This window comes from Hypanus sabinus, unplaced genomic scaffold (genome assembly GCF_030144855.1).
Source record: "Hypanus sabinus isolate sHypSab1 unplaced genomic scaffold, sHypSab1.hap1 scaffold_644, whole genome shotgun sequence".
In the NCBI taxonomy this organism is placed as follows: Eukaryota; Metazoa; Chordata; class Chondrichthyes; order Myliobatiformes; family Dasyatidae; genus Hypanus; species Hypanus sabinus.
The window spans coordinates 139,882-163,373 of NW_026781500.1; the positions used below are offsets into that span (position 1 = coordinate 139,882).

General features: G+C 45.1%; 2 protein-coding genes across 8 annotated transcripts in view; one reads left to right on the forward strand and one right to left on the reverse strand.

Moving 5' to 3' along the window:
• The window catches only part of LOC132389738 (zinc finger protein 214-like), a 32,465-nt gene extending 11,616 nt beyond the window's left edge, over nucleotides 1-20,849 (forward strand). For 2 of the 7 annotated variants that reach the window (XM_059962304.1, XM_059962302.1), the window contains one exon: nucleotides 10,421-13,717. The gene's annotated coding sequence lies outside the window, so the exon portion shown is untranslated. Of the gene's footprint in view, nucleotides 1-6,980; nucleotides 7,111-10,420; nucleotides 13,718-16,144; nucleotides 16,253-17,369; nucleotides 17,445-18,694; nucleotides 18,753-20,290; nucleotides 20,530-20,747 lie in introns of those variants that run through there. The other 5 variants (XM_059962307.1, XM_059962306.1, XM_059962309.1 and 2 more) reach the window with 5 other exon arrangements.
• Nucleotides 1,400-16,305, reverse strand: LOC132389739 (zinc finger protein 214-like). The gene is made up of 2 exons (XM_059962310.1): nucleotides 16,190-16,305; nucleotides 1,400-8,168 (listed from the first exon to the last, which is right to left on the reverse strand). The coding sequence occupies exon 2, from the start codon at nucleotides 7,777-7,779 to the stop codon at nucleotides 7,078-7,080; it is 702 nt and encodes a 233-aa protein (XP_059818293.1). The 5' UTR covers nucleotides 7,780-8,168; nucleotides 16,190-16,305; the 3' UTR covers nucleotides 1,400-7,077.
• Nucleotides 20,850-23,492: the final 2,643 nt, after the last annotated feature.

Sequence of the window (23,492 nt, forward strand, 5' to 3'; positions counted from 1 at the left end):
ATTATCCGGAACACAATCTTTTAATTCTTCAATCAGGATCATCTTTCGTAGGCAGTAGAAATCCTCCTCAACCCCTTCTGCAGCGCACCAACGGTCAAAGTACACACACTTGTCGTATGTAACCTCTGTGAACATCTGATTCCACTGCTTCCTTAAGTCCCTGAACTCTTGTCTATAGGCTTCAGGTACCAGCTCATAGGCCTGAAGGATAGCCAGTTTTGCTTCCTCATAATCCTCTGCAGCCTCCATAGACAACACTGCATATGCACGTTGAGCCTTCCTTTTAAGTACACTTTGTAACAACACCACCCACTTATCTCTAGGCCACTTCTGGTTCACGGCCACTTTTTCCCTACAGGAAAGTGTTCTAACAACTCTGCCTTGAATATCTGCATCGTGACATAATGTTCAGCTATCTTACGTTGCATCTCTGCCATCATCATCCCTTTCTTAACCTCCTTGAATTCGAAGGACTCCACCATTTCCCAAAACTCAGACTTTTTAGCCTTCTTTAATGCCACAAAGTCTGGACTTAACAGAAACTCGTCAACATCCATTTCTGCTGCCTGTCTTTCTGGTTTCTCACACAACCAGATCAGATAAGGGAAATCTATCATTTTAGCTAAAGGCGTTTATTAGTAAAATAAGCAAAACAGTATCAATAATACAAATACACATATAAAGCAGGTTAACAAAAATAAACATAGAAGTGTAGGAATAATAATCAATAATAAGAAACAAGCTCAATCAATGTCTAGGGGTAAGTGGAAACCAGCGCAGGACCAGCCTATTGGCTCAGGATGTCTGAAACTCTGAGGGAGGAGTTGAAAAGTTTGATGGCCACAGGCAGGAATGACTTCCTATGACGCTCAGGTTTACATCTCAGTGGAATGAGTCTCTGGCTGAGTGTACTCCTATGCCTAACCAGTACCTTATGGAGTGGATGGGAGACATTGTCCAAGATGGCATGCAACTTGGACAACATCCTCTTTTCAGACACCACCGTCAGAGAGTCCAGTTCCACCTCCACAACATCAATGGCCTTACGAATGAGTTTGTTGTTTCAGTTGGTGTCTGCTACCCTCAGCCTGCTGCCCCAGCACACAACAGAAAACACGATAGCACTGGGCACCACCGACTCATAGAACATCCTCAGCATCGTCCGGCAGATGTTAAAGGACCTCAGGAAATAGAGACGGCTCTGACCCGTCTTGTAGACAGCCCCAGTGTTCTTTAATCTAACCACATGTAACTCTCGCTTTGGCCCTCAGCTTAATATGGGGGGTGATAGACCCGCAGCCCGGCCAAACTAAAGAAATCTCGTTTTGGTGGATGCTGTGTGCCGTGTCCCCTGTAGTAAATCAGTACCCTGAAATACAAAACAGTACACAATATGTGATTAAATGATTGAGCTTTATAATTCTTACTTTGACCCCAGGGTTAGTAAAGAAAACAAAAAAAAAAGAAAAAGGGCCCAGTCTCTCCATTCACGTCTTCTCATCTCTCCCCAGCAAAAGAGCACAAAATCTCTCTTCCAAACTCACAAGAAAGAACATTTCTCTCATTGGATAGCCTCGCACTGTCACCTCTAGTCATAACCTAAACATTGTTATACTTGTGACAGACTACCAGTTTCACACTGGGGAGAAAGTTTCAATAGGCTGCATGCTGGATATTTGTCCATCACTGTTGCTGAATGCAAGTTCGAGACTGACTGTCGGTGCTGAACTCTGCAATTATTGCTGCTGCTCACCACACCCAGTCCTGCACCCTGGTCACTGGGCATGGGAGGAGTTTTTTCTGCTGCACATTCACCTTTAATGGGACGGGAGTTTAATATTCTGGGTCTAAGACAAATAAATCAGTTCTATGTTAAACTCTGTCTTGGTGAATTTACAACACACCTAGTGTACAGTAGAGAGTCAACTCGGGCCAGCTGGACCCAGTGATTCTGTCCACAACAGTCCTTGTAAATCCTCCGGTTTTCCCCCTCTCACTCTCCCTGTGGTGATGGGTTCCTAACAGTCACCACTCTGTGGGTGAAAAGGTTTCCCTTGAATTTTCTGCTGACTGAAGAAGTCGAGCTGACTGCAGTTCTGTCTGAGATGTTCTTCAGTTAAACTCCTTAATCACATCTCATTTCCACATTATGGGTCACTTTCCCTGCTTCTAAAGTGTTGTTAGAGAACACCACTGTTCTCTAAAAACTGAAAGCAGAATGGGAAACGATTAGTTGAATGCTCAATGAAGCAGGGTCGGAAACCAGAGGCGAGTCTGCACAGGGCAGAGTTTGGGGGTCTGGATGATATTTGACGTAAGAACATATGATGAGAAGGGGATCAGCAGCAGAATGAGGCAATGAATGACAGAGTAGCAACATTTGGAAGCTGATTGACAGAGAAAATAATTTGGTTGTCTGACTGATGACACAAACAATACCTGGGGTGCGGTGCTCCACTGGTTGAGGAACATGTGTGTGTTGGGAATGGTTTTATCTGTTGGGGGAGTTGTTCCTGTTTGTTTATCCTGTAATATTATATCTGGATGGTTCTTATGGATTGTCCTATCTGAAATAATGTATTGATTATCATCTAATTTGCAAGATTTTGACACTAAAACTGTATTGGGCTTGAATTTATTGTACCTTTATGAAGTGATGAAGGGCATTCATGAGTTTGTATTTTAAAGCAAGATTTTAGTGAATGATATTTGCCATTTCTTTGTAACTTTGTAAGTAATCAGATTGAGTAAATCTGCTGCAGGATCCTGGAATGTGTTGGATTGTGTCTGATTTCTCTGGCATTTTCTGCACTAACTTCCTCATTTGTTAATATTTCATGTATTTTTGATGTTTCCCCCCTTTTGTCAAACAACTTGTCCTGTATTTCTGCAAGGAACTCCTTTGTTTTTTAGGGGGAGAGGTCTCCAACTCTCAGTCAGGTGCTCAAGGCTTCCTTGTCACCACCTAGTCTACTCAGATCATTGGGATGTCTCCCATGGAGGGTCATACTCATTCCACTGGTTAAAGTTTTCTTCCGGAGTGATGATTGATTGTTCTGAGTTGGCCTCTCATGTACGTGTTCTGGTCTGTATTTCTTATCACGATTGCAAATACACACATGGAGTGCTGAATCCTGTTCATTTTTGATGAAAATATATACTTAAAAGTATTATCTGACTGTTTTTTCGTTTTTTTTATTGAAGTTCATCATAAAACAAAAATTTCCAGAAGATGTATTTCAGACATTGTAAATATATATCATATAATCATATATGCCACAAATCCCCACATAGAATTTATCTGAGGTATATACACTTCTATAAGTGTGAAAGAAAAAACAAGCAAAAGGAAAAAAAAACTATGTACAAGTAGGGAGTGATCTTTTTTTATAACATATTCATTGATTTGTGAGAATAAAAGCAGGCCTAGAGGGATTATGTAGTTAAACCATTTTTCCCAGTATGAATCAATTTGTTCCAGATTATGATTATCTTCTCCATCTTGTCCATTGTAATTTCCATCCATGCATTTAAAGTTGGGCTCTCCTGTGATAACCATTTCCTAGTAACAGTCTTTTTACCAGCTGCCAACAATATATTCATTAAATATTTATCTTTTTTCAACCATTGAGGTATACATCCAAAATATATGGTCTTACTCCCCAAGGGTATTTCATATCTAACGATGCCATGTAGGGCATTGTGTATCCCCCTCCAATAGCTTTTGATAACAGGGCAGTCACAAAAAATATAATAATGATTTGCATTTCAATGTCCACAGTTTCTCCAGCAAACAGTGATGTTACTATCATAATGGGATTTCTGGGAGGGTGTAATGAAATATCTTATCAAGTTTTTCCATCCGAACTCCCTCCATTTCTGAGAACTGGTACACTTCCATTGATACCTCCATATTATTGTCCATTCTTCCTCAGATATAATTATCCCTCCTTCCTTCTCCCATTTTGTTTTAATGTTTGAAGTCAAATATGTTTTAAGATTTGACAAACTCTTATACATGCTTGTAATAATTCTACTACCGTTATCTGAATTATATGCTTTTCTAAATAGCTCTATCATGCATGTGCTTGCCTTGGATACAATTTTAAGCATCCTATTTACATACTGTCACAGTATTCCTTCTTTCATTATGTTGCAAAGAACTGTTATTCCTTTAGCTGTCCAGTCCTTAAATCTAGCATCCAATTTATTTGGTGTAAAATCTGAGTTATATGCACACCATTGAAGAATTGCAGTATCTCCCTCGAGATTATATTCTTTTATAATAGTTTTCCATATTAAGAGTCAATTTCACCCATGGATTATCAATAGTATTTATGTACCTTTGCAAGTTATTATCAGCCAAAACTGCTTGTATGGGGATGGGAAGTACCCGCTCCTCAATGTTTTTCCTTTGTGCGTCATACGATGGGTTGCTCCAGCACATCACAGCTCTCAACTGTGCTGCAAAATAATAACCTCGAAGAGGCCACATTCACCCTTTTCCTTTGCTAATTGCAAAGTTTTGAGATGAACTCTAGGCCTTTTACCTTGCCAAATATACCTTGATAACATCTTGTTCCATTCATTGAATTGATTTTGATTAATCTCTATTGGTAGGGGCTGAAAGAGCTATAACAGTCTGGGCAGTGTATTCATTATAATAGACTCACTCCTTGAACTGAAACTAAAAGAAAGGAATCGGGTTCCATCTTGCTATATATTCCTTAATGTTCTTTTTATATAAAGGCTGATAATTACATTCTGATAATGTTGCCTAATCTTTTGGCATAATGATGCCCAAATATTTGAAAGACTCTGTGTGCCATGCCCGGGGTTATCTACTTTCAATTTCTCTTGCTGGGCTGTAGTAATATGAAAGTAATTGGGTTTTATCTATGTTGATCCTGTATCCTGATAATTGACCATATTGTTCAAAGGATTGCATCAATTCAGGTAAAGAGTATGTTGGTTGCCCTAGATAGATCAAAATGTCATCCACGTAACAAGCCAATTTATGCTCTGCCCCTTTACTAGTAATTCCCCACTTTGTCTGATGTATTGAGCTAATGGTTCCAGATATAATGCGAAGAGTAGTGCTGACCATGCAAAACCCTGTCTTGTGCCCCTTTCTAGGGTAAGACTATTTGATTAAATATCCATTGATTTTAATCCTAGCGGTAGGGTTGTCATATCGTGCCTGTATAGTTTTAATAATTGTTATGGAAACCAACTCTATGTAAAACTCTGTAAAGAAAATTCCAATTAACCGAATCAAATGCCTTTTCAGCATCCACGCTTATCACTATTGCTTTGATTTTACTTTTTTGTATATATGATCCATAATGTGAAGTATCCTTCGTATATTGTGCAAACACGAGGAAATCTGCAGATGCTGGAAATTCAAACACACACACAATGCTGGTGGAACACAGCAGGCCAGGCAGCATCTATAGGGAGAAGCACTGTCAACGGCTCTGGCCGAGACCCTTCGTCAGAACTAACAGAAAGGAAAGATACTAAGAGATTTGAAAGCAGTTGGGGGAGGGGGAAATGCAAAATGATAGGAGAGGACCGGAGGGGGTGGAGTGAAGCTGAAAGCTGGACAGGTGATTGGCAAAAGTGATACAGCGCTGGAGAAGGGAAAGGATCATGGGACAGGAGGCCTAGGGAGAAAGAAAGGTGGAGGGGAGCACCAGAGGGAGATGGAGAACAAGTGGAGTGATGGGCAACTAAGCTTGTCAGGGATGAGGTAAGAAGGGGAGGAGGGGCATTAACAGAAGTTACAGAAGTCAATATTCATGCCTTTCTTTCTCCCTTATCACTATTGCTTTGATTTTTTTTTGTATATGAATTTGTATACAAGTTCCCTCTCTTCAGCAAGAGTCATTCCTTTGCCGCCTGGCTGGCAGTTTCCGCAGCCGCAACCCCCGCATTTTGGCTCGCATGCTGCGCCAATACTATCCCACTTCCGATTTCCACACTCCATTTCCATAGCGGTTTTCTAGAACACAGAAGATGTCATCTGCAGTTTTATAAGTTTTGAGGCGAAGGTCTCTTCTGACTTTGTCGTCAAGACTGTCCAGCAGTTGAACCTTTTCCACCTCTCTTGAACCGGTTGGCTCTCTCTGCCTCTGGAGTGCTTCCCAGTCCTTTCTCCACCTGTGAAAATGCTGCCAGTAAACTTGTGAAGGGCCGTCGGTTTCAGTCTGATGGCTGGCGTGGGAAAATTGGAGGAAAAGCCCAATGCCGTCGGTGTTAGTCTTTCAGCGTCCTCCTTTCTCCTTGCCTGTATGAAGTGGGCCTTCTTGGAAACTAGCTTGGGGATTTGGTGTTTGAGCCCCTTTAGGCGACTCTGAAGGTGCTTCCGATCCCCTGGCCGGTTCCATCGTTCCCACCTCCTTCGCTGTCTTTACCAGTCCTTGCAGGTGGTTAAGCATGAAGCCGTCCGCCTCCTGGTGGCCATCAGGTTGTACAGCAGTGACGTCTTCACATTCATCCTCTGCTGCTTGTAGTGCTATGAGCAACTCAACATTTCCAAAGTTGGTCCAAAGAGTCTCCAGGATCAGCCTTCTGATTTCCTTTAGTTTCAACTCACACTCATTTGCCGTCTTTGCCAGGTCAGCTTTTTGCTGTTCAGTTAACACAGCTACTTTCTCTGTGTTCAGCACCGCCTCCCGTTCTGCGGTGAGTCCGGCCTCCGCATCATCATTGGCTTTCATGACTTCCTCGGCTTCTATTGTGAGTTTATTGAAACTCACTCTGAGCTCCTCTTCAGACATGTCTTCATAGGTCCTGGTAATACTGTTGGCCAGACGAGAAAACAATCGTTTTGCTGTCATTCTCTCTAGCTTGAGTTGCTCAACTGATTTCCCAATAGCTTGATCAGCCATGTCTGATTCCCTCTGCAGGTGAAAGTACAACTTTTTAGTGATGCTTTGATGTTTTTTTATCTCAACTTGATTTCCTTCCTTTTTCAGGACTCCAGGTTATTGCTCTTGCTGTTCCAGCTCAAAGCTCCCAGATTTCTGTTTCCTGGTCAAACAGTTTTGTCAAGTCTGAGCAGGTGAACGGCCTCTACCCAGTGTGAACCTGCTGGTGTTTTTCGAGACCAGATGACCAAGTGAATCCCTTCCCACAGACTGAGCAGGAGAATGGCTTCTCCCCAGTGTGAACTCGCAGGTGTTCAAGTAGGTGGGATGACCGAGTGAATCTCTTCCCACATTCTGAGCAGGTGAACGGCTTCTCCCCAGTGTGAACTCGCTGATGACTCAGTAGTTTGGATGACTGAATGAATCCCTTCCCACAGACTGAGCAGGTGAACAGCCTGTCACCAGTGTGAACTCGCTGATGTACCTTGAGATTAGATGAGTAAGTGAATCCCTTCCCACAGTCTGAGCAGGTGAACAGCCGCTGCCTGCTATGAACTCGCTGATGTTTCTGTCTGCTGGATGAATCAGTGAATCCTTCCCCACATTCTGAGCAGGTGAACGGCTTCTCCCCAGTGTGAACTCGCTGATGTCTCTGTAGGTTGGATAACTGAGTGAATCCCTTCCCACATTCTGAGCAGGAGAATGGCTTCTCCCCAGTGTGAACTCGCAGGTGTTCAAGTAGGTGGGATGACCGAGTGAATCTCTTCCCACATTCTGAGCAGGTGAACGGCTTCTCCCCAGTGTGAACTCGCTGATGTCTCTGTAGGCTGGATAACTGAGTGAATCTCTTCCCACATTCTGAGCAAGTGAACGGCCGCTCCTCGGTGTGAACTCGCTGGTGAGCCATTAGGTCAGATGACCGAGTGAATCCTTCCCCACAAATTCAGCAGATGACCAGCCTCTGCCCAGGGTGAACTGACTGGTGTGTCCACAGGCGGGAAGACCGACTGAACCCCTTCCCACTCACAGAATAGTTGAATGGCCTTGCCCAGTGTGTAGCTTCAGTTGAGATTACCAAGTGAATCCATTCCCAGTGTCTGAGCAGGTGAACGGTCTCTCCCCTGTGTAAAATGACGGACGTGTCAGTTGGTCAGATGACCGAGTGAATCTCTCCCCACAGTCTGAGCAGGAAGGATGGTTGTTTGAATCTGTTGCTCCTTAAATATCTAGACAGAGACAGCACAACTGGTGTGTTGTGTTTGAATTCCCATAGACAAATTCCTTGTCGTTTTTAACCTGTAAAAAATTTTAAAATCCATCAGTGGGTGAAGGACAACATTTGATATGAGATCACTTGAGTTGCCAAGGTTTGATTTGTTATCACACTGTTACAGTGAGGTTAAACCCAAGTTGGAGAGAGAAATCATCTTCGAACCGGGCACAGTGCTGGTACCTGGAAATACCCACAAACTCTCTGATGCTGTATAAGGGTGGGGTATTTCTGCCATCTCCAATATGTGACGGCTCAGTTTGACTCTCTTCAATGGTATTATTCCCTGTTCCCACTGAGCTGAAAGGGTATCAGGCCCCACAGTAACAGAAACCCTCTCATGGCGCATCAGCGCCAGACTTCGAGATGAAAGGTCCTGAGTGTGAATCCGGCCGGCTCCCCTGCACGCATTCCATCCGTGCTGGGTTACGAGCTGGTGATCTCTTTGGCCCCTCACCCAGCAGAAGGTAATGGCAAACCACTGCAGTAACTTGCCTCAATGTTAGAGAGACATGGAGAAACTCTGGAATTGAGGATTTCTCCTACTCAGATATACGGTTGGTCTGCACAGCTCTTAAAAGGAATTCGAGTGAATGGTAGTATTATTTAAGGTTCTTGTCATGGAAAAGTACAACACAGAAACAGGCCCAGTTTGTGTTGAACTATTTAAACTTTCTACTCCCATACCCCTTTCATCCAAGTACCTATGCAAACCTCTTAAATTTTGAAATTGAGCTCGCATGCACCACTTCTGCTGGCTGCTCATCCCACACCCGGATCTGTGTGAAGAATATTCCCCTCATGTTCCAATTAACCTTTCACCTTTCACCCTTAACCCATGGCTTCTGGTTGTAGTCCCACCCCATCTCAGTGGAGAAAGCCAGCTTGCATTTACCCCATCTATAATCCTCATAATTGTGGTATACCTCCATCAAATCTCCCCTCAATCTTCTACATTCCAAGGAATAAAGTCCTGACCTGTTTCAGTCTCTCCTTATAACCCAAGTCCTCCAGACCTGGCATTTCTCTGAAATCTCTGAACCCCTTTTACATCTTTCCTGTAGGTTGATGACCAAAACTGCACTCAATACTCCAGATTAGGCATCACCAATGTCTTGTACAAAGTCAACATAACATACCATCCAGTACTTTGGTTTATGAAGGACTATGTGCCAAAATCTTTCTTTCCGTCCCTATCGAACTGTGACACCACTTTTAGTGAAACATAGACCTGTATTCCCAGATCCCTTTCATCAACAACACTCCTACATGTCCGACCAGTCACTGTGTAAGACCCACCCTGGTAGGTCCTACCAACATGCAACATCTCGCACTTCTCTGCATTGAATTCCATTTTCCATTTCTCAAGCCATATTTCCACCTGGTCCAGATCGCACTGCAAGCCATGATAGTCTTCTCACAGTCCGCTGAATCCCCAGACTCGGTTTCATCCTCCAATTTGCTGATCCCTAACCATCTTATCATCCAGATTACTGATATAGATGACAAACAACAACAGATCCAGCACTGATCCCTGTGGCTCACCAATAGTCACAGGTTCCAGTCAGAGAGGCAACCATCTGCTACCATACTGGCTTCTCCCACAGACAGTGTCTCATCCAATTTACTGTCTCATCTTGAATGCTGAATGACTGAACCTTCTTGACCAACCTCCCATATGAGACTTTGTCAAGTGCCTTGCTAAAGTCCATGTAGGCAACATCCACTGCCTTGCCCTCAGCCACATTCCTGATAACTTCCTCGAGAGACTCTGTAAGACTGGTTAGACATGACCCACCATGCACAAAACCATGCTCTCTATCCTTAATCAGTCCACATCTATCCAAATACTTATATATCCGGTTCCTGCACATATGTTCTAATAACTTTCCCACTACTGATGTCACGCTCACTAACGTAACATTTTCTCATTTATCCTTAGACCCCCTCTCGAACAGTGGAACAACATTGTCTCTCCTCCAATCCTCCAGTGCCTCACCTGTCACTAAGGATTATTTCAATATCTCTGCTTGGACCCCGACAATTTCTGCACTTGTGTTCCGCAGGGTCCTTGGGAACAACTAGTCAGGCTCTGGGGATTTATACATGCTAATTTGCCTTAAGCCAGCAAACACCTCCACCTCTGTAATCTGTCCAGGGTCTCTGAATTTGATGCTGCCTTGCCTCACCTCTATCGACTCTGTGTCCATCTCCTGAGTAAATACGGATGCAAAACTACTATTTAAAACCACCCCCATCTATTTTGTCTCCCGTACAGATTACCATTCTGATCGTCCAGAGTGGGCATGTTTCTGTTCTGACCTTCTCCATGTTTCTGTGACAGAGAAGCTGGCCAAACCTGATTGGAAGGGGAATCTGGTAGGAATGACGATGGAGCAGCAATGGCTGGAGTTTCTGGGAGCAACTCGGGAGGTGAGTGATAGACACATCCCAAAGAAGTGGAAACATTGGAAAGGCAGGAGGACACAACTGTGGCTGAAATGAGAAGCCTAAGCCAACATAAAAGCCAAAGAGAGGGCAAATAATAGAGCAAAGAACATTGGGAAGCTTATAGAAACCAACAGAAGTCAACTAAAGAAAGTCAGATGAGCTCAGGGTGTGGGAGTATGATATTGTAGTCATTAATGTGTCTTGGTAGCACCCAACAGCCTGAGGAATTTAGAGGAACAAAATATCCGGGGCCTCGATATCAGTTGAAAACAAAGGTTCCCTGCACCAGTTACCTTTCAACATTTATTTTGGTAGGTGCATACAAACTCTGCACCCTCAAAATTTCACTTCTGAAGAACCCCCACTTACCAAGTACTCCTTTGCAGAAAACAGCCTGTCCCAGTCCACACTTGTCAAATCCTTGCAAATACCATAAACATTGATCTTTCTCCAATCTAGAATCTCAAGAGAGGTCCAGACCTCTGTTTTTCAATACTTACTTGGAATCTCATGGCATTATGATCACTAGACACAAAGTGTTCCCATTCACTAATTTTTATCACCAGCCCTGGATCGTTTCCCAACAGCTTATTGCACAATTCTACGCCGGATGTTTTATGTACTGATTAAGGAGCATTTGACAAACTCTACCCCAGCTAGTCCTTTTAGAGTATGGGAGTCCCAGTCAATATATGGAAAGTTAAAATCACTTACTATATCAACTTTTTTTTTCTTGGTATAGTCTGTGAACTCTCTACAAATTTGTTCCTCCAGATTCCTCAGACTGTTGGGTGCAACCAATTCCCAGTAATGCCTACGATATCACAATTCCATGCCCTGGGCTCTTCTGGCTTTCCTACAATGCTTCTTGCATCGTGATTTCCACAGCTCAACACATCCATCGCACCAGGCTCAAGCATTTGATTGCTGACTCTGTCTGAGGTCTGAACAACATCTGTCTGGTGTCAAGAATACAACCTCTCCCTCAGTCAGAAAAACCTCTGACGCTGAATTTTGTGGTGAGGATGCAGGAAAGGTTTTCTTCTGATGACTCTTCCATGAAGGTCATGTTTGTGCAGGTGTCGCTGTACAGTAGAACAGTGCACCACCAGTTCAGAGTCTGCTAAATCTTCCTGAATGTTTTTTACAGTCAAACGGGGGTTTTGATTTGCCTTTCTAGCAATCCTATGAGTAGCTCTTTCGGAAACTTTTCTTGGCCTTCCAGACATCAACTTGACCTCCACCGTTCCTGTTAACTGCCAGTTCTTAATTACATTATGTACTGAGGAAACAGCTACCTGAAAACGCTTTGCTATCTTCTTATAGCCTACTCCTGCTTTGTGGGCATCATTTTTTTTAACTTTCAGAGTGCTCAGCGGCTGCTTAGAGGAGCCCATGGCTGCTGATTGTTGGGACAAGGTTTGAGGAGTCAGGATATTTATAAAGCTTTGCAATTTGTACAGCCTGGCCTGTCCTAATGATGATTGCAAACAAGCCATAGCCCTAACAAGCTAATTCAGGTCTGAGACCTTGGTAAAATTTAACTGAGAGCTCAAATCTCTTGGGGTGCCCGAACTTTTCCTTGGTGCTCCTTTCCCTTTTTTCTCCCACTCTAAAATTGTACAAAACAGAAATAATACACTAAACTCCTGATGAAGGGTTTCGGCCTGAAACTTCGTTACTACCTCCTCCCATAGATGCTGTCTGGCCAGCTGAGTTCTGCCAGCATTTTGTGTTTTTAATAATACACTAATCTTGCTTAAAATGTTGAATATTTTGTCTTTAATTTTGAGACTTTTGGAGACCAGTTCACCTTCTACTCACTGAACTATTCACAGTAACAGGAAGTTTGACCAGTGGTGCCCAGCCGTTTGCATACCACTGTATGGGATGGGGTGGAAAGCGCGGGGTGTGACGGGAGAGAGGAGGAGGAGGAGGAGTGGGACTGACAGGGAGCGAAGAGGGAGAACGCGTGGGGTGAGTGGTAGATTTAGAGGGTGAGAAAGAGGGGAAGACAGTGTGGGATACGGGAGGCAGCGGGGAGAGTGTTTGAGAGAGGGGGGAGGGTGGGATGTAGGGAGAGAGAGAGAGAGGTTGAGAGCTGGAAATGGAGGTGGTTACAGAGTGGCGGAGGTGAGTGAGTGAGAGACAAGTTTGATTGAGGTGCGTGAGAGAGGAGGAGATGGAGAGGGGAAGACAGAGGGCGACTGATATTGAGAGTGGGATGGCGGGTGATAGGGGTAGGGACAGGGATTGTGGAATGGGAGAGAGAATGGAAGAGAAACAGATGGAGAGATGGATAGAAGGGGAGAGAGTGAGAGAGAAATGAAAAGAGGCATGACAGAGTGAGGAGATGAAGAGAAACAAGAGAGAGGAGTACAATTTATTACTAGAGGGGTAGAGAGAGTGACAAAAAAGGAGAGCGCAAGGAAAGGGGTGAAAGAGAGTGGGAGGCTGGTCAAGTAGCAGTGTAACTGAGAGGGATAGGGAAGAGAGAAGCGGGAGGGAGAGAGGCGGTGAGGAAGCACGGATGATTGAGAGGGGTGATGATAAGGAAGGGGTGAGGGAGAGTTGAGAGTGAGGGAGAGAGGGAGCAGGAAGGGAGGGCTGGAGTAGAGGGCCCTATGAGGAAGACGGACTGTGAGGAGGGTGTGGAGAGGGAAATGGGGTAAGTAGCTCGGGGTGAGGGAGAAAGGCAAGGAGATTGGTGTGTATGATCTGAATTGTTAGATTAACTATTTATCCAGTCCCCAGTTGCAGGGTCATTAATCACGTATGTTCACAAGTCACCGAACAAATCCACCGTGGGATTACGGTTCCATGCTGGGAATTATGAGTGTGAGGGCAGCTTGCTGTTCTCGGTGTCGGATGTGGGAGGTCCTGGAGTTTCCTAGCATCCCGGACGTTCACATCTGCGCCGGGTGAGCCGAGCTGCAGTTCCTAAGGGACTGTGCCAGGGAACTGGAGCTGCAGCTCGATGACCTTCGTCTGGTCAGGGAGAGCGAGGAGTTGATAGAGAGGAGTTACAGGCAGGTGGTCACACCGGGGCCATGGGAGGTAGACAAGTGGGTCACGGTTAGGAGGGGAAGGGGAAGAGTCAGGTACTAGAGAGTACCCCAGTGGCTGTACCCCCTGACAATTAAGTACTCCTGTTTGAGTACTGTTGGGGGGGGGGGGGGGCTCAGCCTATCTGGGGGAAGCAACAGCGGCCGTGCCTCTGGCACAGAGTCCGGCCCTGTAATTCAGAAGGGTAGAGAAAGAGAAGGCAGTAGCAATAGGGGACTCAACAGTTAGGGAGTCAGACAAGCGATTCCGTGGACGCAGTCAGGAGACCCGGATGGTAGTTTGCCTCCCTGGTGCCGGGTCCGGGATACTTCTGATCGCGTCCAAGATATCCTGAAGTGGGAGGGTGAGGAGCCAGAGGTCGTGGTAGATATAAGTACCAATGACATAGGTAGGAAAAGGGAAGAGGTCCTGAAAGGAGAATATAGGGAGTTAGGAAGGGATTTGAGAAGAAGGTCTGCAAAGGTAGTAATCTCGGGATTACTGCCTATGCCACGTGGCAGTGACAGTAGTCATGGAATGAGGTGGAGGATAAATGTGTGGCTGAGGGATTGAAGCAGGGGGCAGGGATTCAAGTTTTTGGATCATTGGGACCTCTTTTGGGACAGGTGTGACCTGTACAAAAAGAACGGGTTGCACTTGAAAGCTAGGGGGACCAATATCCTGGCAGGGAGATCTGTGGAGGCTACTGGGGAGACTTTAAACTAGAATGGTTGGGGGGGTGGGAATCAGATTGAAGAGACTAGGGGAGAAGAGGTTAGTTCACAAATAGAGAAAGCTTGTAGACAGTGTGAGGAAATCTAGGAATAATGGTGCATATTTCCCTGAAGGAGGAAGCTCATGTGGTGATGAAGAAAGCTTTTGGTATGCTGACCTTTGAGCATTGAGTACAGGAGTTGGGATGTAATGTTAAAATTGTACAAGGCATTGGTGAGGCCAGATTTGGAGCATTATATACAGTTCTGGTCACCAAATTATACGTAAGATGTCAACAGAGAACAGAGATTTACTAGACTGTTACCTGGGTTTCAGCACCTAATTTACAGAGAAAGGTTGAACAAGTTAGGTCTTTATTCTTTGGAGCATAGAAGGTTGAGGGGGGACTTGATAGAAGTATTTAAAATTATGCGGGGATTGATAGAGTTGATGTGGATAGGCTTTTTCCATTGAGTGTAGGGGAGATTCAAACAAGAGGACATGAGTTGAGAGTTAAGGGGCAAAAGGTTAGGGGTAACATGAGGGGTAACTTCTTTACTCAGAGAGTGGTAACTGTGTGGAACGAGCCTCCAGTGGAAGTGGTAGAGGCAGGTTCGATTTTTTCATTTAAAAAAAAATTGTATAGGTATATGGACAGGAAAGGAATGGAGGATTATGGGCTGAGTGCAGGTCAGTGGGACTAGGTGAGAGTAAGCGTTCGGCACGCACTAGGAATGCCGAGATGGCCTGTTTCCGTGCTGTAATTGTTATGTGGTTCTACCGCGTACGATTCTGGTCTCCATATCCGATAGCGGGGAGTTTTAACTCATATGGGGACCAACTGCAGCTCAACCCCAGCTGATGCGGGTGTTTCCCCTGTTCAGGTGGCGGTGAGGAAGGGGTTAATCTCGGGTTTGTGTAAATCGAGGGCTGGTTGCTGTGGGAAAGGGCCGGGACCGAGCCGGACAGCGGGAGGCTCCGGGCTCTCCAGTCTTGCATCCCTGGTATTAGTTTTGCACTGAGTCGAGATCGCGGGATCAGTTTGCTCTGGTTCCCCAAGCTGGGAGGGTGGACGTGGGTGAAGGGGGCCTCTCTGTGTGTCGGTGTGGGATGAATGGTCAGAAGGGTGTGGGGCCACTGGCGGGACAGAGAGTGGTTGGGGTACTGTGGGTGATATGACGTGGGTGGATGGGCAACGGGTAAATTACGTTGTCAACGAGGGTGGAACTGGTCCAGTGAATCAGACAGCTCAGCTCGCGTGTCCTTTCAGGAGGCCACAATTCTCTCATCATCTTAATCACTGACTAATCTTCCTGTTAACATTGAGTTTGTTACAGAGCCCCAGAGTCTGGGAATGGCTGGGTGGTAGGAGGCAGAGGGTGATGGTGAGAGGCTGTTTCTTGGACTCGAGTTCCATGCTTAGTGACGTTCCCTGGGGTTACACCCATTGCTACTTGTCATCTATGTCAATAATTTGGTTGAGAAAGTACAGGGTATGGGTAGAGAGTCTGCAGCAAGTTCAAACAAATACTGTTTTTGAAAGACAGTCAGTAAAAACACTCCCCTCTCTTTCCCTCTCCCCACTCAGATCTGACCAAAAGCTACATCAGAGGATGCAAGACCTTGAACTGAGTGACCACTGTGAGGGAATGGGAGTGGTTTCAAAGGGCCGGGCTGCTGGAAGCACATTACCAGACCTGGAGTGATTGCAACTGGGTCTGACAGAGGCATAACTGGTTCTTCTGGGCACATTCAGTCTCACTCCAACTATTTCCTCCCTTCCTTTGTACAGGTATGTAATGTCTAAAGGACCAGTGTTTGAGTAAATGAGACTCACCAAACTTTCTCCTGACTGAATCACTGGAATCTCCGAGTCAGATGGGTCCTCTCCAGTCGGTGCTCTCAGTCCTCGGGCTGGTTCACTTGTTGCTGTTCCCTCGTCTTCAGTCGTGGTTTGCGTCCAGTTGGGGTTTTCCTTCCATGAAACCTCTCACCACTGGTCGAACTTTAAACAGAGAGACAATGAAGCACATTAATAATGAAAAGGAGAACTAAACATTTCTGTGTAATGTTACTAAGAACAAAACTCACTGAAATTTAAACACTGAAGGCAGATGTAATGATCTCAGTAAACAATCTTTTATTGTCCCTCACATGTCACAGACGATATGGGATAAGAAGGAGCCATCATTCAGTCACGGTAAGACATACGACACAGGAACAGAATCAGGTGATTCAATCCATCTGGTCTGTCCACCATTCAACCAGGGCTGATTTTTATTCCAACAACATATTCCTGCCTTCCTCCTGTAACCCTGAAGCTACTCAGCAATCATCAGTATATTAATCTTCACAAATATACCCAAATGGCAGCCTCAACCAACCTCTGTGGCAACAAATTCCACAGATCAGACATCTTTTGGCCATAAAATGTTTCTCATCTGAGTTTTAAGGGGAAGCATCTTTATTCTGAGACTGTGTTTTCAGATCACAGACTCTGTGTCTAATGGAAACATCCTCTCCATGTCCACTGTATCCAGGCTTTTCAGCATTCGGTAGGTTTATTAACCATACATCCCTCCACCACCCCCACCGTCCCTCTCAACACCATTGAGCACAGGTCCAGAACCATCAAATGCTCCTCATTCATAACACCGATCGTTCCTGAGATTATTCATGTAAACCTTGTTAGGAACACTGTACTGAACACATTTCCAGGAAAAACAGAAAAATCGGTTCCAGGATAATTGACAGGGAAAAGATGTGCTTTCATTACTGTTCTACTATCACATGTGCTGGCGCGTGGCCAAGTGGTTAAGGCATTGGTCTAGTGATCTGAAGGTTGCTAGTTTGAGCCTTGGCAGAGGCTGCCTGTGTGTCCTTGAGCGACGACACCGGTGCCAAGCTGTGTGTGTCCTAATGCCCTTCCCTTGGACAACATCGTTGGCGTGGAGAGGGGAGACCTGCAGAGACTCTAACGGAGGCCTACAAATTATCACAGCCATTTTCATTTCCAGGTTAAAACAGGTCCATTTCATGAAATATAAACCAAGAAATAAAAAGAAACTGGAATTACCAGAAAGACTCTGCAGGTAAGGAACAGCTTACAATACAATTCAATTAATAATATTTCATCAGATTCAGTTCAAACATTTTCAGTTTTTAGTGCAGATCCCCAGCACAGCTGCCTGATTTCCACTGTGTGATTTCCAAACACAGTTTGAACACCAGACTCAGGGACTAGTTCTACTGTTGTAAACACGGAACAGCCCGTTTACTCACAGCCTCTCCCTGTGAGGATGGAATGGGAACTCATCCTCTCTTCAGACTGGCAGTCATTGCTTCCAAAGGAACTCCAGAAACAAACATCTGATCCCAGACCAGAAATACTCGATCAACAGCTCACAAGCCCAAACAGCTCGATCCCTGGGTCCACTTTAGCTGGATTAAAAACTATGATATCCCAGGACCCAACCACTCAGAGTCACACAGCTTAATCTGCCACTCACCGACCCTGAGAGTCTCACACATCGTCCCCACATCTCACACTGGGTAGTGCAATCTAGGATTTCCCCACAACCAATGTCCAGCTGCTTGAAATTTCTGCTTCATTGCAGGACGAGCATCCGGCCCCTTCTGTAGAAGCTCAAACCAAAGTCAAAGCTAAAACACCAGCAGTTCCATTTGCCTGGAAAGCCGATCACAGGATTAGAGCCCAAGCACCAACTCTCCCAGTACTCTTTGCTGCCAGCAAAATGCTGCAGTGTGTCAGCCCGTCACTGTTCATAAACGAGCACCTCCACACCAATGCACAACAGAAATGGGACCTGATGACCCTCCGGCATTCCAGCTAACAAAAGCCGATTCTGGAAATGACTCAGCGAGGCCAAAGGTACAAAAGAACACTTCACAATGAAGACAGAGATTGGAAGAAAGATTGCTGATATATAACATTGAGGAGGTGGGATACAGGGTGGACCGAAGATGACCCAGATGGGAGATGTAAATCACTGAAGCAGGAAGATGGGTTTAGGAGACTGCACAGAGATTGATCAAGATGAGCAGAGATAAGCAGATGGAACCAGGTGGGAGAAGGGATCATACATTCAGAGGTGCAGTGCTACCAGAGCTCACCGGACAACTGCTCCGATACCTCTGTAAAAAAGTCAAAATAAACAAGCGGGTAATTTAACAGCAGCTACATATTAAATAGAGGGAATTCTACGGAAGCAGGGGGTTGGGAAGTGGGGGTGTTGGCTGGTGGGGAAAAGTACCACTAATAACATTAGGATATTTGATCGTTTTTGGTTTAATCCTGGAGCTGTGACTGTTTTTTATTTAGGTATTTGTGAAATTCCTTCTCGCTCGACCCATTGTCCAAGGAAGCTGGGAAATACCTGTACAGAAGTGCAAGCATTTCCCTGCTCTTTCCAATGGGTACCATTAGATTCCAGGAAGCAGCTATATTAAGCAAGGAATGAACATAGAAACCCAAGTTTAGAAGTTGAAAACAATGAAAGAGAAATTCACTGCTCGCTCATCTTCTTCCTGATTTTGATCAAATACACAAGCTAATCATCCAAAATCCTCTTCTACACCTGGATAAATTTAGTTTTGTTTTACAAGCTAAATGGAAAAAAAAAACATTTCTGGGCTATAAGGTAGTTTTACGTCATTTCAACTATCATTAATAGCGGATCAACCCCTTGGCCTCGCTCCACCAACTGTAGCTAATGGGAAAGAGGCTCTTTTTCTCTTTGTGTTGATAGGAAAAAGAGTAATTTAGTGAGGCAATGAATGAGATGAAATGCATTTCCAAAACTCCCAAATGGTTGCTGTCCTCCCGTTAACATTTGTCACTTCCAAACAACGATATTTTCTATTTGTATAAATGCGATAATAATTTATGTAAAGATTCAAACTTCTTTAACTTTTTATATATTTAAAGACTAAACAGGATCTGTAAAGGTCGAACTATGTAACACCCGACGTGTGAGGAGATTGTATCGACACTCACAGATACACTTCCCGTCCAACCATTTCTGCGAGAGAAATGGTACGAGGCAGATTTACCAACCCACCACTTTTGAGAATAACATTCAGCAATATTCGTGGCTTTTGCAATAGTTCATCAGAGTTTATTTTTTCATACTTGATTACTTGGTTCCAATTTAGGTGGCTAAAATTGTAAAAAATGAATTGCTTTATTTCTGTTATTTTTATACCTCTGAGGAACACTGCTAAACGCTGCAGGCCCTGCCGTTTGCTCTGACTCAGGCGTATTAGTAAGGCTACATCTATGGTGGATTACTCGCTAATCCTAAAGTAAACTTTTCTCAGTAACAACCCTTTGGCTTCTAAGCAAACAAAGTTATTTTACTTGCTTGATAATTATATTTTATGATAATTGGTTAAGTGCAACAATGCAATATTTTGTCATATTATTAAATTAAGTATTATATGTTTAATTTTACCAGTTATACACTGAAATGTAATGATAGGCTGTCATCTTGTTAATGTCACTATATTTCTGTGGAGCTCTGGAATTCATATATTTCTTTCACCTTGGTTTACTGCTTGCCATTATAGGAAGCCCTATATATGTCACATCCAATTTGTGCACCTGCTCATTGCACGTATGGGGCAAGGCAGTTGCTCAGTAAATGAAATGAGCATGTACACAAATTGGATATCACAAACTGGAAGTGATTGATAAGTTTATGGCCTAAGGTGGAAGGAGTCAATTTTACAAAACCTAGCAATTTTCAATTATCTGAAACAGAAATACCACAAAAGTTATTAACTTCAAACTTACTGCATATTCACTCAAAGAGTTGAACTACACGTGCAGGCACCGAGCGCTGTATAACTTCAGGCCTTCCAACTTAGGCCACGAACTTATCAATCAAACCACCCCCCCCCCCCCCCCCCCCCACAGCTCCGGCAGCTACACAACACCGGGATCATTCCCGACTCATCCCTGCTCGAATCGGAGAACCGCCAGCAACAGCGGCACTCGGCACCGCGCATGCGTTCAGCAGGCGTTTCTCCGCAGCACCACCGATGGCCGGAGGTCTGCACATCGTCTCCGAAGGCCGGAGATCTGCACAGCGCCACCAGTGGCTGGAGATCTATACAGCGCCACCAGTGGCCGGTGGCCGGAAGGACAACGGAGAGGTAAATCACAAACACGACAAAGTCTGTAGATTCTGGAAATCCAAAGCAACACAAACAAAACGCTGGCCGAACACAGCAGGCCGGGTAGCAGCGGGAATGGAAATCAGAATGAAAATGTTTGGACACCGGGAACTCCCGCACGGAGCGGATAGTTCAAAGGTTAGTTTATTATTAGAGCAGCTATCCATAAATAACACTGAGTTTCTGTTTCTCCATAGAACCACGAAACAAAGAAAGAGCATGAAAGTCGCTCAGGAAGAAAAATCAAACTCCCACCCCACCCCCCGGTTCAAGAAGAACGGGATCCCAATCATCAAACCCCAAAACCCACCCCTCCGCACAAAAGGGAACAATAACATCGAGTCCCACATAAAAAAAAACACTCCTACCCCGCACAACTGCGGTGGAGCCGGTGTCACCAGTGTAGAGGCGGCCGCATCGGGAGCAGCGGACACAACGGGCGACCCCGGAAGATTCACAGGTGAAGTGTCGCCTCACCTGGAAGGATGTTTGGACAGCGGAGAGAGTTCGGCCATCCGGCCCTTTCATTGTGACACCCCAAACTCCACGTCAAATCCGTCCAAACGAATCTGGGTGAATTTTAATGACCAATATATATCGATCAGCTGTCTGAATGATCCCCTGACTCTGAGAGGAAGGGGTATCTATGGTCCACACTGTCAGGGTGTTGAGTTTACCAGGAGACAAAGACTGCAGGGACGAAAGGTTTTCTGTTGGCTAATACACTGTGTGTGGACCCCGCTGGCAATTCTGGTGTTGTGACCCGAATCGGGACAAACACCACGCTGCCCACTCCACCAACAACACGGCACAGCCGGACACATAACAGGGGACTTTACATCCAACAACTCTGGATTCAGTGATGAAACCCGTGATTAATGTTGTTGTCCCACTGAAAAGTCCATTAAGGTGCTTTTAAATGCCTGCGCTCTCCCACAGGTGACGTCACATAGCTCCTACCCCCCCACGCGCCTGACGTCACACATGGGCTCCCCACACCGGGATCTGCCCTCACGTGCGCGGTGTCTTACGTCACCCACGCGCTGCTGTGCACAAGCTTCATCGGTTTAACGGCTGGGCTAATAATCACGTGACCAGCCCCTCTCCCACCGCTGTCAACAGAGGATTCAGGAGCTACGTTATTCCCATTGGTGCGAAGCGATGTCAATCACTGGTTACAACCAGTCACGGAGGCGGAAAAGCCGAGTGGGCGTTACCCCGCTGAGTACGTCTCCCGCTCAAGCGCCAACCGCCTCCTCAGAGCGGAGAAAACCTCAAAGTAAAAGTCCGCTTTCTGATTTATTTCCATTTCCCTCCGAGGGCAGTTGGGGCGTTTGTGAAGCGTCTCCTGCGGCCGGAGTCTGATGTATCGCTGAGAGGTAGGAGGAGACCGCTCGGCCCGTCGGTTCGATGCCGGTTCCCCGGGGAGGGAGGGATTTTATTGAAAGGATGAAGATGGTGTGAGAGGGGGCGGACAGGATGTTTGTCCCGGTGGGGACAGGAGGGGCTCATCTGTGGAAATATCTGAGCCCACGGTGGTGTCGAGCAGAGGGATTCACCACATGGGGGGCAAACACCGGCAGACTGTTGCCCTGCAAGCGGGGCCAATGGTCCGGGCAAAGTGACAATTATTTGGGCTTTGTTGAGATTGTACCTGGAATATGGTGTAAAATCCCGCTCCCCACACTAACACGGGTTTACAGACCAAAGAACAAACTGCCGGAGGAACTCAGTGGGTCGGACACCATCTGTGGAGGGAAATGGACCGTCAACATTTCGGGCCGAGACCCTCCCTCTGGACCGAGAGTGGACGGGAAATAGTCAGAGAAAAGAGGTGAGGGGTGGGGATGCGGCAAGAGCCGGGGAGTGAGAGGTGGATCCAGGTGAGGGGGGAGGTGGGAAGGTGGAAATAGTGACAGGGGTGGGAGGTGAGTGGTTGGGGCAACACGGGGCTGAAGAATATGGAAATTCCATAGAGGATTAACAAAGAGGTTAGAGAGTATTTGTTATAGAGAGTGCAATGAAGATTCACCTGAATGATCCCTGGTGTGGTGGGGTCATCATATGAAGAAAGATCAAATGTGATAACCCTTTCATTTAGAGTATCGAGGACTGAGAGGTGAACATTGACATGCACAACTTCATTACCGGTTGAACTAGGGATCCCAGTCTCTGAAACAGGGGGTGAACTGCCCGGGACTGAGATGAGGGGAATTGTTTCCACTCTGAGGGTGGTGAATGTCTGTAAATCCCCACCACAGGGGGCGATTATTCTACCTAGAGATTCTACATCTTCCAACCCTTTACAACCTCGTTATAATGAGTTTATTTAATATTTTACCAAAAGAGCCACACAGCCCTACTACCGGCTCGTTATTTCAAGAAACATATAAGTATCTGGGAAACGAGAGGACCTGCAGATGCCAGAAATGGAGAGAACGACACATAAAGTGCTGGAGGAGCTCAGCATGTCAAGCAGCATCTATGGATGGGAATCAACATTCCTGGCCAAGACTCTTCTTTATGACTCGATACCCACGTATCTGGAATATCAACAAGCAAAGACAATAGAAAGTAGTGTGAAATCCATAAAACCTTTGACAAAATTTAGTTCATGGCTTCAAAAAAACCTGCCAAACAGAGCTCAATAGGAAACAAATACAACAAAGGCAATAAACACTTGCATCAATACCGAGATTGACTTTTTTAATGAAAATATCTTGGTCCCATTTCAATCAGTAAAATTTACAAAGACAAATAAGAACTGAAGAGACTTTAGAAAAGTCTATTTACACGAAGTCCCACTTAGATTAACGACTATCTTGGACACAAGGAGGAACAGGAATAACACACATGAAAAAAAAATCACACAACAGTCAGATAAAACCTAAATATATATTTTCATCAAAAATAAACAGGATTCAGCACTCCATGTGTGTATA

Excerpts from the sequence above, each read along its gene's own strand:
- LOC132389739 (XM_059962310.1), bottom strand. The coding sequence starts at position 7,779 with ATGGCTCACCAGCGAGTTCACACCGAGGAGCGGCCGTTCACTTGCTCA.